General features: G+C 47.7%; 1 protein-coding gene across 1 annotated transcript in view; it reads left to right on the top strand.

Moving 5' to 3' along the window:
* Positions 1–18,308, top strand: part of LOC142807311 (chondroitin sulfate proteoglycan 4-like) — a 159,535-nt gene that overhangs the window by 131,314 nt on the left and 9,913 nt on the right. Inside the window, exons 5-12 of the mRNA XM_075891338.1 lie at positions 3,984–4,178; positions 6,902–7,174; positions 7,914–8,432; positions 9,004–9,449; positions 11,480–11,731; positions 13,659–13,761; positions 15,521–15,721; positions 17,253–17,445. Of these exons, the coding sequence (XP_075747453.1) occupies positions 3,984–4,178; positions 6,902–7,174; positions 7,914–8,432; positions 9,004–9,449; positions 11,480–11,731; positions 13,659–13,761; positions 15,521–15,721; positions 17,253–17,445 (2,182 nt within the window). The remainder of the gene's footprint in view (positions 1–3,983; positions 4,179–6,901; positions 7,175–7,913; positions 8,433–9,003; positions 9,450–11,479; positions 11,732–13,658; positions 13,762–15,520; positions 15,722–17,252; positions 17,446–18,308) is intronic.

Genomic DNA, 18,308 nt, shown 5'->3' with positions numbered 1-18,308 from the left:
TGCGCGGGTTAGTACTGTTGCTCACGCATCATTTAAAAAGTCCGGCCGCGCGTGCTCGAAACTGCAAAAAAAAATGTGGCCACGCATTTTCTACCTAAAAAGCATCCGGTAACATGACATGCGGAGCTGCCCCTCCAGGCGCAGAAACGACACTGAGGCAGGCGCAGACAACCAACCCCCGTACAATATTCGTTACGTTTCGTGATTCTTTTGAAAATGAAACGCAGAAGACCATTCACTCGGCTGAATGTGTTTGTGTTAGACTCGTCACGCAACGCAGAACACATTTGTTACTCTCTCGACGGATGAACTTAAGAGTGCGTCGCGGGTCGGGGGCCATCCGGTGTGCTTAGGAGCTTCCGGCCGATGCCATGCATCGCTTAGAAGTTGTATGAGCGGGAGTGAAGTGCCAGGGGGCCTGTCTCAGGCTCCTTACTTATTATGCTTACGAAAATTATCTTGAACATTGTATTTCTTTCCGTCTGTCGGCTCCCGCCTGTGCGCTGAATTTCCTCTGCTCGAGCTGTGTGCGACGGTTCGCGGCTTGGTAGAAGTGTGAGATGCAGCATAGTACATCACATTAGCTACTGTGATATATTTTTGTCGATATGAATATTGAAATACACCCAATGACGTAAGCATACTTTGAAGAAGGGGGAGCAGCTCTTTTTTTTTTGGGGGGGGGGGGGGGTAGGGGCACTTTCTTGTAATGGTTATTTTTTGATCTGCATGCCATGGCGAAAAAAAAATCTGATTAGGTGGGCGGGGGTCACGGGCCCGGTGTGCCACCCGCCCTTGTCCCGATCTCTTTCTGTCCCGTGTTTATGGAGAACGAAGAATAACCAACACGCCCAAACCTTCTTCCTTTTGAAGTGCCACCCAGCCGCGCCGCTGCGTGAGGCGCCGGCAGGAGCTTCGTGTTATCTCTGTACCTGCGTAGTCCCTGTCCTCTCAATTCAAACTAAGTGCTAACGCAATATAACCCTTTTTGACACAACTAAGGGTCATCGTGGAGTCATACGTTGCAGTTTATTGTTCGGAAGTGTGTTCAATGTTACAGTGTGTGAGATGTCTGACGCTACACCTGGCTTTTGCACAGGTAACAGACTTGCTTCTATCAGGGCTCACGATAGCAATGCCTTCTTTGGGGGGGGGGGGGGGAAGATTTTCGTATGCTGCACACGAGGCATACGTCCCAGTAATAACTATAATAACGCCGAAAGTGTTGAAAGCAGTGATAATCTATTGGCAAGAGTCTCATCACGTGACACGCTCTGTTACGAGACGATCTTGAAAGAAGTGCCTTAATTCGCGCGCATTGCTCCACGCTGCATGAAACACAACGAAAAGAACGTTTCCTGCGGTGCGTAGTTGACTCAGCAGCTACACTTGAGTGGTCCATGTTTTCTCTTTATGCACCCTTAACTCTTGAAACATGAGCGCACAGCTGCCCGAACGTGCAAGCGCCTTTCGCTCTTCCCACGTAATAGCGCACGCCGTGTACATTTCAAAAGCAAGCGTCCACGATTCGGGCAGCTGTCGCTTTTTTCAAAGGTCATTTCACATAGGAAGCCCCAATCGCTCGCTCGTAAACAAAGTAAAGTACCTAGTTCTAAGCGGTTCTTCGATACGCGTGTAACACTGTTGTATCTACAGAACGGCTAACGTGACACGACTGAAGCGGCGGAAAGCAATCCAGCTTTCCGAACAACCGCGGTTTTCTGTACCTTTCCTTGCTTAATCCTGCAAATTGAATCGGCCGCGATTCAACGCTTCGCGTATTCAGCGCCGAGCTAATGAGGGCGAAACCGTCCGCTGGGAGTGATGCTCTTCGCCCGACGGCATTCTCGCAGTGGCCCTGTTTCGTGAGCGAAGAAAGGGAAGTGGACGTCGGCGGGCCCCGATGTTTCGCAACGGCGAATCAGAGCGCGGGTCGCTTTGGCGGGAGCGAGTGTGCCGTTTCGCAATGACTCGATGCACCCGTTCTCCCTTTTTTCTAGGCTCGCGCGTATACGCTACTCGCCACACGCACGCACAGGCGGCGGATACATACAGCCCCTCCTCGCACATTTTTTTTTTCAGTAGCAGATTGATATGAACGCAACCGAGTGGAAAGGAAAATCGTTTCTCTTCATGACCCGTTGCCGAACGAAATCATTAATCGGCCTTCGGGTTAGCGAGGGTGAGGCGGCTTACTTCGATGCTCTTGTTGCGCACGAAGCCCGCGAGGCCGGAATATTCCGCCCGATTCCGCCTGAAGTGTGTGAGAACGACAAATGTGCGGCTGTTTGAAGTGGCTGCTGTGTGTCGTTTCGTACTCCGATAAACGTAAGCATCTATTAGGCTCCTCCGTAGGATGACGGGGGGCCACTGGTATGAATTCCTCGTAGAGGAATTTCAGACGTAATGCCTTTGCGAAAGGAGTCTGTTCCCCAGCGAAACTACCCGTTAAGTTAGATCAAATGGTGACTGTATGTATTGTGCTGTACATCAATCGGTATATTTAATAGCACTTATGAGCTAGAACTGTCTAGAACTGTTACTTTAGAAGTGGCAAGCCGCGCCTTATCAACCGACAACCCGTGCATTAAACGGCGATTGCTATCGAAATACCGTTGTTAAGTTTTCGGCACCGTTCGCGTTTTAGCGAAAAATTAGGCACTGTGACACGGCATCACGAGTTCAATATTCCAGGCAGCTTGTCTTTTAGGCATATTATCTGAGACAAACTCTCCTCTCCTCACTCTCACGCGTTCCAAGAGAAGGCAAGTGCGTGAAAAGAAGATAAAAAAATCAGGTGGGAAGATGGGATTAGGAAGTTTGCAATTATAACGTGGCGGCAGAAAGCGCAGGACCGTGTTGATTGGCGGAAAATTGGAGAGGCATTTGCCCTGCAGTGGGCGTAGTTATGCTGATAATGATGGACATTCCGGTTCCCCTGATGCACTGCTGGAAGTTGGAGTTCTCCCTCATGATGGCTTATTTTAAGCGCTGTGATACCATATCGAAGTGGAGGAATCAGCTTTGGAAACAAAGTTTGGAATGTCTGTAATGCTCGAACCCGGAGCTCACCAGTGTATTTCATGTAGGCAGCACACAGCTGATGTGAACCTATGTGACATGTGCTTTGTACAAAGGTGAAAACTGTCAATACTCAATTCAGAGACTCAGCGAAATATCTGTGGCATTTTGGTTTTTCTCTGCTTCTTACCCTCGTTGGGAGCGCGTAAGAAATAGCGCCATATCTTCCACGTTGTCTCTATTAGTTTGCACTTTGCAAGCATGACCGACTATCTAAGGTACTTTTCTCTCAAATGTGTAAGTACTTTCGCTTCCACAAAGAAAAATTGCCTCTCACATGGAAGTAACGTCAGTTTCAAATATACTGTAGGGATATTTAGTTATATTCCTCGAATACAACCCTGCAAAGATCATTGCTGACAGGTGACTATTGCCCCTCATAATCCTAAAATAACATTTTAGGGAATTGTCTCATGCACAACTTCGCAGGTGTACTTGTAGCATATAGCAAGAAAGGAGAGTGGGGATACACAGTAAGATCGTTTTAGCGATTTCTTTGGCCCTTATAATTTTCAAACAAACTGAAAGATATCATCTGTCCAAAGCCAGAACTTTGTAGTGCAATGCAGAATAGTTATTATAACACTTTCATTACACAACACATATAATATATAATATATATTTGGCACAAATTTCTTAGTGCGCTTAGCGCAACAAAGTACGGCAAAAACACAAAAAAATGCTAAAGGAGCTGCACCCGGCAGTTAACTGTTTGTTGAGATGTACCTTACATTTCTCTGAACATTCATATATATTACCACCAAATTTTATGGATGGATGGACATGACCTTATTGAGAGGTACTGTAAGTCTGAGATACCCGGGCTTAGATCTCCCACGACGGCACGTCACTATATTGTCTCTTTCGTTTGTTTGTTTTTTTTTCATCTGTGCTGTGTTCAGGTGTCTCCGGGCAAGCAGTTGCGTCTCGCCAAAGGCACGAGCAAGGTTCTTTCACCCGACCTCCTACACGCGGAGGACGAGGACACTCAGCCGTCGCAGCTGGTGTACACTGTGCTCAGCCTCGGGGAAGGTGACAAGGACGGCTTCATGGAGCACGCCGACAGGCCAGGAGAACCACTGAGGACCTTCACACAGGTACGACACCCGCACGTTAGAGCTACCCGGTGACGTTTCGCTAACGCGGCCACACTTCTCGTAATATCACTTCTCAATGGACATTATATAAGGAGATGTTGACGCACAAATAAGGCGCCGGCTACTCAGTCACTCTAAAAGGGTCGAGCATGAAACATGTAGGGTTCAAGAGAGAGAGAGAGAGATAAGGATGCAAGAAAAGGCAGGGAGGTTAACCAGGCGCACATCCAGTTTGCTACCCTGCACTGGGAAAGGGATGAAGGGGAGAAAAGAGGTTGATTGATTGATTGATTTGTGGGGTTTAACGTCCCAAAACCACCATTTGATTATGAGAGACGCCGTAGTGGAGGGCTCCGGAGATTTTGACCACCTGGGGTTCTTTAACGTGCACCCAAATCTGAGTACACGGGCCTACAACATTTCCGCCTCCATCGGAAATGCAGCCGCCGCAGCCGGGAATCAAACCCGCGACCTGCGGGTCAGCAGCCGAGTACCTTAGCCACTAGATCGCCACGGCGGGGTGGAGAAAAGAGCTTGCAGAGAGATGAGAAAGTACACACAATCACGAGCACACTCGGGGAACACACACAGTCTACAGGCGGTCGCTCAGGTTTGTTGACTTTAGGTAAGGTTCAAGACTTACACATAAAGCAGTGTTCTCACAGTGACGGGTCCGCCGTGGCGGATTGGTGCTAAGGGTGCTCGACTGCCGACCAAATGGTGCTGGGTTCGATCCCGGCCGTGATGGTGACATTTCGAAGGAGGTGAAAGGGGGGGGGGGTGAATACAGTGGGATGTCAGTGCACGCTACAGAACCCCAGATGTTCAAAATTTCCGGAGCCCCCCGCCACGGCGTCTCTCATAATTATTCTAAAAGAGACAAGGCGGGCAAACACAGACGCAAGAAGGTAGTCAGGACACCAGACGCCATCTCATGTCTGACTTCTTTTATCTGACTTGGGTCTGTGTTTCCCGCCCTGTTTCCTTTTAGAATGAATGCGTACCAGCTATGCCAGCTCCCTGTAACTCTCATAATCATATCGTGGTTGTGGGACGTAAGACCTTGAATGTTATTATTACTCCAGTAGGGCATCCCGAAAATATGTTTACGTTACAGTAAAAGTCCTCCTCCCGTACATATATAGCGAAAGCTAACCTGAAAGAAGAGCTTGTAATGGGACTATTTGTGTGACTTTATCTTTGGTTCACTTCATAGGAAATTAGCCTATCGTTTGTTCTCGTAATTTGGCATGTAACAGGAGCTGCTACACAGATGAACATAAAAATAGAACCTCAGCCTTTCATTAGCCGACTGAAAATTATACATGCTGGTTTCTAAATACTATCGGATCATTTCATTCTCGGCCGTCCTTGTGTCATGCATATGGTCACTCTAGCAAACAATCTGCTCTCTGGAATACGTGTTGTATTGCGATTCCAACCAACTATCCTCATGGTAGTCACAAGTGGTGTGTCAGATATTCTTGTACCCTTTAGGTGTGAAATGTTAAACCTAATCAACAACAGAACGTCATATTCTTCGCGTGTGGTACGAAATTCAACTACGTTACCGTTATTGTTAGGTCAGGAGTGTGGTGGTACCCAGGAGGGATGTTTTTGGGAATCAGACCTTCTCCCAGAATATTATTTTACATGCATATACATGCACACATACAAACACACGCACTGACATCCATGAAGCTGACAGATAATGAAACCAAGGCAACAATCAGAGGCATTATTTGCAGTCTTTAATTTAACTGTCATGATTGTGAAATACAGTTATCATTGCGTCACTATTAATTTCGTCCCTAGACGAAAGGCAAATCGACGCCGATTGGTTGCAAACCGACAGGGAGTGTACTTTTCTCACTATACCTGTGCGCCCTGATTTGTGCGTGCGAATTCGTAGCTATGGAACATGACATTGGTGAGCAGGACACGGTAGAGTCACGAGAAGTAGAAAGAAACCAACAGTGCTACCTTCAACTAACTTGCATTACACAAAAAAACACCGTCTATACTATAGCAGGAGTCACCAGTTCCAATTCAAGTGGACGATTGGCCCACTTAGTGATTAATGGTCGATACATTGACACAAACTCTATATATATCGTTTAGTGCAAAGTATCAAGCATACACCGTGCCAAGTATGACTCGGGCGAAGTAGACATCGTGCTTCGCGAATAGTTTAGTTTTAGTTTATTGCAATTGAACTTACAGAGATCGTTACAAAAAGCCATGCAGACGAGGGTCCCAAACTCAGTGCTGCAAGCGGGACCCTCTGTTAAAAAAACAAGAAGGGAAGGTGTACAGAGATATATACTAGTGTCAAGTATATGTCGACTGGTGCCATAGTATGCATCGACTAGAGTCAAGTTGTAACGATATATAATCAACAGGGCAGTACTTGATGAACAGCCGCCACGCGTGCAGAACACTCACGTAAAATCCGGTACACCAAATTACTGTATAGCAGATGACTCGTCTTTGACCTGTCTACCAGTGTTATGTTAGGAAGCTATATACAAAAGCAACTAGAACAGCAATCTATGCTTAGCACGTTAGGTCATCTTATGCCGACGCATACATGCATCGGCAACGTCGAACGCCGCTTAGCTAAGGCTCTCCGCAAATAATCATAGTCTCGCATCGAAAGAACTAACTGAAACAGTCGAGTGTTGCTTGTAGCCTTTTTCAGCGTTGTGCATTGGGCGTTTCAGGAGGACATTGACCGGCGCCTGGTGAGCTTCGTGCACCGGGGCCACGAGGTGGAGTCTCACGTGGCACTCGGGGTGTCGGACAAAGGTGGCGGCTCATCCAGCTCGGACAGTACGCAGACGGTGGTGTTGCGCGTGGCCACCTTCGAGCTAAGCCTCGCCCTGATCAACAACACGGGCCTCATGGTGGCCCGTGGAGGATGGGCGACCATCAGCTCTGCCAACCTGTCCGCCGTCACCAATGCCCTCGATCAGAACCTCGAGATACGCTACGAGGTACTTATCTCGAGGTACCTCGGTACCTCGTGGCACGAGGGGCCGCCCATGTGTGTACCACGCGTGAACAAGTTACAACAATCGATTGCTTTTTTCTGTTTCTTCGTGAACTTGTTGGTTTTGGTTCTTGCTACAGATAAATAGGGTAAAATATTAACTCGCTGCACGGCGGCTGCCTCGCTCAACTGCAGGATACCAGGAAGCTTGCAAGCACACGCACATTTCGTATAAAAAACAGTACAAACAGAAGAGACAGGGCAGAATGGTCATTTCGCTGTCAAGTCAGTCTTTGCTGTTACTTCTGCTTGCGCTGTTTTTTGAAATTGTTACGGGGACATGACGTTGACAAAGGCAGCAATCCGCGTGTTCAAGATGAAACTCTTTATTTAGCTGAACTTGTGGCTCGTAAACGGAAGCGCAATATACAGCAAGCTATGCATGTTGCACACTCATTTGTCATGTGCATGACTCTCTTTGAAGGGACCTGTTAAATCTCTTCTGGGTCTCAACTCTCTTTGAAGAAGGTATGGTGTTCACCAAAGAGAGTTCACGTGTCTCCTTTATGAAAGCCAGATACTGGCAAAGCAGGGCTCACAGAAGGAAGAACTTTTTTCCTTGGAGTTTATCACGACATGGCGTAGATATACATACAAATGTCATTCACGTGGAGAATCACGTCGTACAGTTATTCGTATAGTTCAAAGGAATCTTCCATTCATTCTCATTCTCTCTTTTGTAGGTGACAAGGCCACCTCGTCGTGGTGCCCTGGAGCGACTCAAGAGTACCGGTCGATGGTCTCCCGTGGGACACTTCAGCCAGCGACACATCGTGCGCGGCAAGGTCCGGTACGTGGACAGGCTCAAGGTAGACCCTCATCCGACGCCACCAATTAAGCCAGAACCGGGCAAAGACGGCGTGGTGGTGAGTGCGCCCGATGAAGACTCGGCAGCCTCGGACAGCTTCCAGTTCTTCATCTCGTGCGCCAGCGCTCGAGCAGGACCCTACGATTTTCGGCTGTCGTTTGAGAGCCTACAGGCGGTGCACAACGAGCAGCTGACCCTCGAGGGTGTGCTTGAGGGTGTCGTAAGTGCCGCGCACCTCACGTATGCTTCGTGGCCCAAGCCTTCAGCTGCCGACGCCGTGGTCTACACGCTCGAGCAGCCGCCGCAGGCAGGTAACCTGCTGCTGGATTCTTTCCCGCACGGCGCCACGGCTCCTGTGGTGCTCGCGGCAGGCAATCAATTCACGCAGCTGCAGGTAAGGAGACGGGCTAAACATGAAACACGAGCGGCAGGATCGAACAACAGCAATAAGTGAGGGTTTAGGAATAAGTCAGATCCAGCAGTGCTTAATTTAGGCTGATGACGTTCTACCATTATGAGCCTAATAAACCAACCTCAAAACAAAAGCCATTCCTGGACAAATTCACTCAGCTATACTGCTTTCCTTAACCTATCTGCATGCACAATAAACGCCGCACTTCTGCGTGTTGTCCTTCTTTTCGTACTCAATGCCCTAATTCCCAATTGACCACCCGTCTTTTTTTCCCTCAACATGATTAAATCAGTGGTGCAGATTACAGCAGTTGAAACTAACAGTGTCTGAAAGAGGCGGGATGTGAGAACTTCAATATACCAGTATTTATAAGCTCGTGTTTGTTAACGATTACACATGGCCTTTCGTTTTACAGCATCTTTTACAGTTCCCTGAGCGTCTTCGGACATCAAACACTAGCAGCCACCCCTTTCGTTGTTTACTACGACTTACTATGACCCTAAATCATTTATACACTGCCAATCAGCATTAAATATGGCTTCTATGCCCGCAGATCGACCAGGGGCTGCTTCGCTACCAGCTCAAACGTCGCGCCCTGACTCGCGTGTCGGACGTGTTCCGATTCCGTGTCTCCACGGAGGGCGGGGCGCAGGCGCGCGACCAGGAGTTCCGCGTGTGCCACATGCCCAAGGATGCCGTGCTGGTCAGCGAAGAGCTGACCGTCGCCGAAGGAGGTCAGACGGCGCTCGGAGGACTGCGACCGCTGCTGCAGGGTCGCCGGGCGAGCTTCAACGTCACGCGCCCGCCCAGCCACGGGGAACTACGCCTTCTGGACGTGACCCGAGAACGCGTCGAGCAGCGTGCCGTGCTCAACTTCACTTCGGAGCAGATGGAGGCCGGCCGCCTCGCGTACCGGCACGACGACTCCGAGAACAGCCGCGACGAGTTCGACTTCGTGGCCTACGAACAAGGCGAACGACTGCTCTACGGCACTTTCAGGTGACGAGCGCATTTGATTTGCGTTTCCTTATGAATCCGAGGCACCTATGGCAGAGGTTCATGAGAAAATGAAAGTTTGAACGGTATGAAAATTTTTTCAACACAGAATGTCGCTGGAAGCAATGTTTCGGCAAGTAGATCTCCTAGCAACCTTGAATAAGACAGGAACGCCTGTCAAAGCGTTGTCCTCAGAAGCACCTCGTGGTTTAGACACATACGTCACACATGAACACTTGCTCGACATTCATGGCTTTTCATCACGTTTTATGAAGCCTGTCTGATACTGAAATGTGAAACAAGCCATTAATCCCAAAGAGAAAGTAGCTGCCTTGGCCTACGCTGGTGCACCTGCGCTTTATCTTGCAGGTCATGTCAACGAGCAATGAGCTTTCGTCACTGGCACAGCTACCTTTTGTTTCAAGGCTATTTAGGATAATCACACCAGAACTAATGCCTGCGCCCCCCAAAAGAAAAAAAAATACAGCATATCCCTGAAATGACTGATGATGAGTTGGGCGAAGCGTCTGTCAATCCGTCCGTGCGTCTGTCCGTACGCCCGTACGTGTGCCCGTTCGTGCGTCCATCCGTGCGTTCGTGCGTCAGTCCATCCGTACGTGCGTCCGTCAGTGCGTCCGTCTGTGGTGCGTGTGTCTGCCCGTCTGTCTGTCCATGCGTCCGTCAGTCCATGTAGTGAACACTTCTAGTAAACACTTCAAGTACCGCCACCTCGTTTTTTTTGTCATATATTCATCATATACAAGTACCGCCATCCAGCGGACAATCAAAAGACTAAATGAGAGTATACACCACATTTCTGCTGCCAGCGCTTTGTTAACAACGAGAGCGTGATAACGACGCCGTGCTATGTTTTTCGTAACATGTTTACATGCGGATATGTGCCCGAGGGCGGGTATGTTCCACTGGTATGCGGGTATATGCCACAGGTTAAGCCAACGGGGGACGCACAAGCTACGCCATAAGGAGCTCCACCCCTAAAAAGAAAAACCTCTCTGCAGCGCCAGACTCATAGCTTTGCGCATTGCAAACACGATATAAAAAGCTTATTGGGTTTACGTGAAACAAACATAGCAATCATACGGCCATGACGTCCAAATCTTGGAACGTAGTGAACGTATCCTTCAAACAAGGTAACAGACATCAGCGTTCGTTTTCCACGATCATGTGGAGAGCGATATCGGAATTCAGGGTGATCCGCGGATCGCATGGCATCTTGGGCACTGGTCTTAACTATATGATTCTTAACTGGTTCTTAACTATATAATTAGTTCGGACATTCTTTTACGAAAAAATTACGAACAGTAGTCGACACAGGCTAAATAGAGTGAGGGTTGTACCATCTAATGCGGTGTTTTCTGTGTAACAGAATAGCATTAGAAATACGCGAGTGCTTCCTAAGATATACGTGTCCTCGCTCGATACTGCGGGCTGTTCACTCAGACTTTTTGCTATTGATGACAGATTGCAAAGTGAAAGTTTGGCCGGTGATTTATTTTACGTGTTTGCGTTAATCACATGGTTATAGCAATACCCAGAAAGGAAAAAAAATGTCAAGAGAGGAATTTATTGCTTTTTTCTGTTTTTTTTTTCACGGCTTCCTTCTTTTTTTTTTTGGAAAGATCTAACTTCACTCTCTTTTCATTCTGTTTTCGGTACAATTGCTGGGGTTTCACGTACCAAAGCCACGATATGGTTGCGTGGGGGTCTCCAGAACTTTTTGACCTCCTGGGGTTCTTCAAAGTGCATCTAAACATGCGTATACATACACGGGCCACTATAGCATTTTCGCTTCCACCTAAAGTGCAATTGCCGCACCTGGGATTGTACCCGTGACCTTTGGGGTCAGCATCCGAGCACTTTTAACCAGTGCACCAGCGCTTCCTCGGCATCTTTGATGAGGGAGTCGGTGTTGTCTTAACCAGAGCAGTCTTAAACTTCTTCCCTCGCAGCCAACGTGTCACGCGACACTTGCTAGCGCCCCCTTAACGCACTGTGTGCGTGTGTGTATGCAGGATCTCGGTGACGATGCGCAACGACAACCCGCCGGTCCGGGTGGTCGACCGGGTGTTCCAGGTGGTGGCCGACTCCGAGCGGCCGCTCACCTCTCAAGACCTGCGCTACGAGGACGTCGACTCGCCCCCTTCGCAGATACAGTACACGCGCCGGGACATCCCGAACGGGGCCCTGTTTCACGCCGACAACATGGCTAGCCAGGTGTACCGATTCACGCAGGCCGACCTGGACAGCGGCAAGATAATCTTCCGGTGAGTATGCTCACGAGTACGTGACGTCACCGGTTGGCAGATGTTGATCTCTGCGAGGCCGGTAATTCGACTATTCACGATAGAAAAGTTCTTAGGCTGAGCATGAATCAAGGTAGAACGCTTTAGCGCGCGTTAGTGCAGTCTTGCGGAATGAAATCACCCGGAGATTCTCATGAACCTTATGTATGGTATACCGTTGTAGCTTTCCGTTCTCTTTTACAGCGAAGCGTCATGCGACTTGGTGAAGTTCTCCAGTATTAGGTAAACAAGAATTTCTAGCATGTACCTGTTACAGAAAATGGGAAATTCCTATTATTCGCCGCGAAGTCGTCCGTCGGCGAAATGCGTGTGTGTCAAAGAAACTGGAATGAGTCAACCACCACTGACCCACTAAATAGAAGAAAAAGAACACAAGTGTGGCAAACAACAATTAAGATCTCCTGACAGAATTTACCAGTAATTATAAAAGATGTTAATGAATCGCCGTAGTTAAGTCAGAGACTGGGCTGCATGTTTCAGTTTCACTGGTTAACCACCTGTACAGAGTGCTTGGATACATGCTGGTTTTTTAAGTTGTTTTCTCATACTTCTGGTCACTTTCGCGTTCTGAAGCAGTCAACGATAACCTGAGCAAGAACAGCCAGGGGAGCTGGATTGTTCTCAGGGCGTGCGAGGTGCAACAATATGAAGCGAGCGGTAAATCAATTCAAATAAAGCACAGGTAAAAGACACTTTTTTTTATTTTAAACGTAGAAAAGAATTATTCAAGGTGAAATGAAAGAGGGCGAAAATCGAACTTGTCAATGGCAGGAACCAAGTCTACATTTACTGCATTTTCTCACGTGCACAATGCCCTACCATGCATGTTGAACTATGCTGACGGCTCTCACCACATCCGCGTTCTTGTGTGTTTTTCTATACGTATGTACTATATTTTGATCCCTGAAAGTGTTAGCCAGCGCCACTCATCAAAATTGCGGAGAATATTAATATTTTGCCTGCTTTGGTAACACATTTCAAGTTAAACACTCATGCGTCGCTGGCTCTGAGTCATCTAGATTCTACCGCCGATAGCATAACATAAAAAGAATGATGAAGGAGCAATTAAAGGCAAGAATGATATAGTAGCCAACGGACGTGCAACGAAACTGCAGTTATAGGCTAAAAAAGAAAAAAAAATACAATCTAATTGCGGGTATCAATCGACTAGATTGATAATTCCGCCTTCGTGTGGCCGGTTTATAGAAGCTGTTCGCGCTCTGCATTGAGGTGATGTTATCTTGCCATTGATTTTTGCTCTCACTCATTAAGCGTCGTCTAGTGCACAGGCTTGCAAACTCGTTCAAGCGTCGATTCACTTAGAATGACTTGGACCCAGACCATCCCATGAATACGAGCCTGAGCGAGTCCGAATGAGTAAAATTTTGTTTAGTTTGAGGGATCCCAGTAAAGCAGTAAATTATTGAGTTTCAGTCTGCGCCAGAAGAAGCTGGGCAGTATTTTGGTAACTCTATTTTAGTCCAACTGACTAAAATTTTAGGCAGTCTCAGCTGAGGTCGGGTCCGAAGCGATACACAGACGAATGAATGCGAATTTCTTTTTTTTTAGTGACCTTGAGCGAGTGCCCTTTACTTGGTCGACCAATGGTCTAGTGTTCTCAGAACTAAAATCCAGATGGCTGCAAGGAAGCGTAATGCTTGTTATCCATGCGATCCCGTATTTTTGCTATCTATAAAACTTTGTTCTTCCTCTCTCGCACGCGCAAAATGTAATGTGACGAGAACAAAAGAGGAGGAAAGAACGCAGCGCCCAGCCTCACATCTTGCCATTTTGGTGCAATATAATTTCATATCGCCCTCATCAACATTCCTCATTAAGACAAGTACCGTAATGCAGTGGCATAGGAATTACTCTTCTCTTGATGCAGGCACAGTGGCGCGCCGTCAGGCCGTGCTGTACTCTGGGTGACCGACGGACAGTACTACGCTTCCGGTGTGCTCGAGATCCGTGCCTCCAAGCCATTCGTTAGAGTAAGCCCTAAATTTGTAACATCCATTCTGGTAGTTGTTGTGACTACTGATTTATATGTGGGGTTTAACGTCCCAAAAAATCACCGTATGATTATGAGAGACGCCGTAATGAAGTGTTCCTGGAATTTCGACCACGTGGGGTTATTCAACGTGCACCCAATTCGGAGAACACGGGCCTACAGCATTTTCGCCTCCATTTGATCCCGCGACATGCGGGTCAGAAGCCGAGTTCCTTGGCCACTATACCACCGCGGTGGGGCCTTGTTGTGAGTACTGAAACTCGGCGTGGAACACTGGGGATATTTCTGTCTATTTCTGAGCACTAAGTAGTGAGTTCGATCTCTGTCTCTGGCTGCGGCATTCTAACGCGTATATCAAGCAAAAAAAAAGATGTTTGTGCACTATGATCCAGGTACACATTACGAGACACCGCGTAATCGACGCAAATCCAGACGCCACCTCCACAACCCTTAGGCTGCTTTGAAAAGTTAATCTATACGGTCTTAATTTTGATTTTCTGATAAAGGTTTCCACATCGTTGAGTACATTGTAATCGCAATGATATAGAGACTTAGAGCTATTAGCAGTCGTCAGGCAAGGGGATTCGCTCATGCACTAAGGACCTGTCTTGGTCGAGATAACTGTTGTTGTCATGACACTGAAAAACTAGCTCCACACTGTGGCATCCTTGTCCTTTCATTCCAACGAAGACAAGCCTTGTTGAAACTAGCTCAGAGGATAGTCGCAATGAACCTAGGGGCGTTATCACTTATTGTAACGGGGAGTGGTTTGTAACTACAGACACCAGCCAGACGTGAAGCGAACATGCAGGTGCAGTTGACTTTCAAATGACAAACTGGAGTCAACTTGTTATCTCCTCCACGTTCAGCAACATGTTTCACCGGTAACAATTTTATCTAATTTCTTATGAAGACTCTGTCGTCACTAAATAGCGCCATCGATCATGTAGCCCACAACTGGTCACGTATAGTATGGGCTTTTTGTATGATTTTTTACTGTTCATATGTGAAAATGTACAGTAGGGCGAATATTTACAACCCTTTTCTATCGTGAACGAATGACAAAGTGATAACAACTGATGCTGGCGTGCACATGGAATCCACACTACTACATGGCGTAGGGTCAAGTCGCGGCGAATCGCAGTTCTCAACGCAGCAAGATATAAATGTACGCACGTCTGTAGTTGTTAAAGGTAAAGGAAACAAACGTCTTGGGTGAAAGTTCACGATTGTATGAGCTGTAAGCTTTTTCAGTTAAGCTTGCTTAACTCCTCGGACAAAGAAATGTGCATCAGTAGTGGTCCATCTGTCATGTTACGTCTGTGAAAACCTTGCAATGGAAGAATCTTTCTGGTGCACTGAAAACCCACATTCTGTCGAGGCCTCGTGCAGGCCTCACTGTGGTGACGGCCTCCATGTGCCTTTTTCATCCAGTTGTCGCATATGCCAAGAAAAAGATTGGATACGGGTCAGTATCAGCACCCACTGTTTATGCAAAGCGCTACAGATTGGACGGCGATAGAACGACACAGCGCCCTGTCTGTAGTTCTATCATCGTCCGTCTTTGGCTCTGCTTGTTCCCGTCCTAATTATGTACAAAACATTTCGGTGCACTCCTATTATTTGTAGCTGTACTTCTTGTATAATTTGCAGCTGGTGCGTCATGTTTCCCGAGCTTTAGTGCAATTTATTTTGTAAGTGCTTGTTTGACGAGCCTGTGAAACATCGTGTCCCTGCAGGTGGCCGTCAACACGGGACTAGTAGTGCGGCGGGGTGATGTGGCGCCGCTGAGTTCAGCGAACCTCTCTGCAGAAACAAACCTGCGCGCTGGAGCGGCAGCCATCACCTACAAGGTTACATCCCATCCTCGTCGTGGACTTCTCATGGTAGGAGGTGCCGAGGCCCGGCAGTTCAGCCAGACGGACCTCGATGCTCAGGCCGTAAGTCTCAATCCCGACGGTCGTAGTGTGGTAACAGCGATCGCTTCAGTCAAGTGCCTTCATCGGCAAATACTATTCAGCTTACGTGAACCTGTTTCGTCAAAATAAAAAAACATAAGAAACAAATCAATTATCTTTATTTATTACGTTTTTCATTTTTCTCTTTTCATTAGGTAACCAGTCACGAAGACATTTAGTTTAATTAAAAGGCGGGAATGTTCGCAGGTAGGCTGGCAAGAAATATTCGCGATGCGACTGTTGAGCTGCTGTGTTATTACAACTGCGAAAATGATTATCTGAAGTTCTGTTGAGTGTGTTATTTGGCTTATCTTCCTGGACGGGGACGGCTACCTGCTCTCCCGTAATAGAGTAGACAGTGCTCTAAATCTATAAACACTTTTTTAAACACACATTTAGGCTGCGGAGGAGAGTGTTTTAGAGTTTTAGGGAGTCTTTGGGCTGGCGGGCGCCGACCATGGCGAGCCAGCCACCGAAGAAGGCGTTAGCCTTCGATGTCATTGTCCCTGAGGGGGCAAGTCCTGAAAACGTCATTGACGCGACGTCTTACATAGTAGGAATCGAAGAACTGCACAGTTTTCAACACATAGGAGGCCAGAACTATACAAGTTACCATAAACAATGAGGTCGCGTTCTGGCCCAAATCGTGGACGCGTCGCAAGTCATCATCCGAGGAGAGGGCGTAGCCATCGTATACCCCTGGGACCCCAACTTGCTCAAGTTACCGTTCTGTTATTGCCATACCGCGTCTCTAGAGAAGTACTCGCACAAGCATGCACTGCCCCCTTACGGGAAGGTGTTGCACATTACCGGTGGTCTCAAGGGATTCCGCTCAACCATAGAGTTTGCACTCAACCGTGTTTACTGGGACGCGATACGTCCACATGGGAATGAAGACCTCGTCCCCTGTGCCGAACAGGCCACCGTGCTACCTGTGACTACAAAGGAATAGAGTAGGTGTGCGGTTGGTGTGATGACAGTGATCACTTCCGTATATGAACTCCACAGCCCCCTTTTGTGGACTGTTCACAAAGAAAAGGGTTGTTCGCTGCCGTGCCGCTGCTGTGGCGACCCGCATGCCAACATCACCTGCGCCATTAGACAGTCGTACTCTGAACTGGCATCCAAGTATTTCCCGTGACTTCAGCCAGGAACGCTGTACTTAAGACCAAAGAAAATTCTTTCGCACTAGCCGTCACGGGTATACAATCGACGCTAAGACTCCCAAATTAAATTGCACAGATGTAACCCACAATGTATACGGCAGGAGGGCCGCCACCGTAGTTCAGACCACAGAGCATCTGACGCGCTCTTCGAAGGTTGAAGGTTCAGTTTTCGCCGGCGGCAAGTTGCCATTTTTTTTTCACTTTGCGTCCATTTTTCTAGTAGTGCCCCCCATAATTTGCTCGGCGTGATTGTCTGCTGCTCGTCAATAATTTGGTGATCTCAGCCATTTCAGTATCAGACGTTGCTGTACGAAGTGAGCACATTCAGAATGCGTTTGCGCGCGCAGGTGGAGTACGAGAGCGTGGACGGCGGTCAGGACTCGGCGCCGGCTGCCGCTGCCTACCACGACTCGTTCGGATTCGTGGCCTTCCTCGGAGACACCACGTCGGCGCCGGCCAACTTCCGGCTCACAGTTTATCCGGACAGCTTCTGGGAACCGTTGGAAGTGTTGCGCAATGCAACGCTGTTCGTCGACCATGGTATGCCCCGAAGCTGGCTTAGATGGACATTTTCATCAACATACGATACACGCCTCGTAAGGCTTCATAAAGCGATACTCGGAAAACGGTGTCGTCAGCCGAGAAGAGCGCATGTGAAGTGGGCGCCTAACAAAGATTGACACCCGCCGGTGCTCGACTACTCACTCGAAGGTCACGTGATCAAATTCCGCCTGCATCAGCCGCATTTCGATTGAGGCGAAATGCTAGAGGTATACGTGTACTTGGATTCAGGCGCGCGTTAAAGAACACCAGGCCGTGAAAGTTTACAGATCCCTCGATTGCGGCATCGCTCATGATCATACCGTGGTTCTAGGATGCAAAACCTTCATTATTATTATTATTATTATTATTATTATTATTATTATTATTATTATTATTATTATTATTATTATTATTAACAATGCCTGAACAGCTCTTGGAAAAGCTCAGCAACTTGTTGGTGTGGACATGAGGTGCCTTAGAGGCCACACACTGACAGGGTTTGGTACGCGTGATGTTATTGAAGTTACCTGAATATCAGCTGTCGGGCAACAATAACTTCTGAACGAGGGTAGAAATTTGAATGTGTACGCGAATTTTCGAAAACTATTATGTCGTAAAATAAGAACAGACCTTTGCGTTGCTTCTACTTAACAGAGAAAAACAATAAAAATAGAGACGCTGGGCTCACTCAGCAGGCTGAGCCCTCAGTAATGCAAAGGCAGCAGGGTTATTCATATGCCTGCTATGCCTGTCATCGCCAAACGGATGCTATGAGCAAATGAACCACATTATACGCCATTTAATTAAACGTAGCGCTAGCTTAAGTTTCTTATCAATGACGCAGTTCCTGTAATCTTCGG

The sequence above is a fragment of the Rhipicephalus microplus genome, chromosome 1 (assembly GCF_043290135.1).
Source record: "Rhipicephalus microplus isolate Deutch F79 chromosome 1, USDA_Rmic, whole genome shotgun sequence".
In the NCBI taxonomy this organism is placed as follows: Eukaryota; Metazoa; Arthropoda; class Arachnida; order Ixodida; family Ixodidae; genus Rhipicephalus; species Rhipicephalus microplus.
The sequence above is the reverse complement of the archived record's forward strand: the minus strand, read 5'-3'. Positions and strand labels throughout refer to the sequence as shown.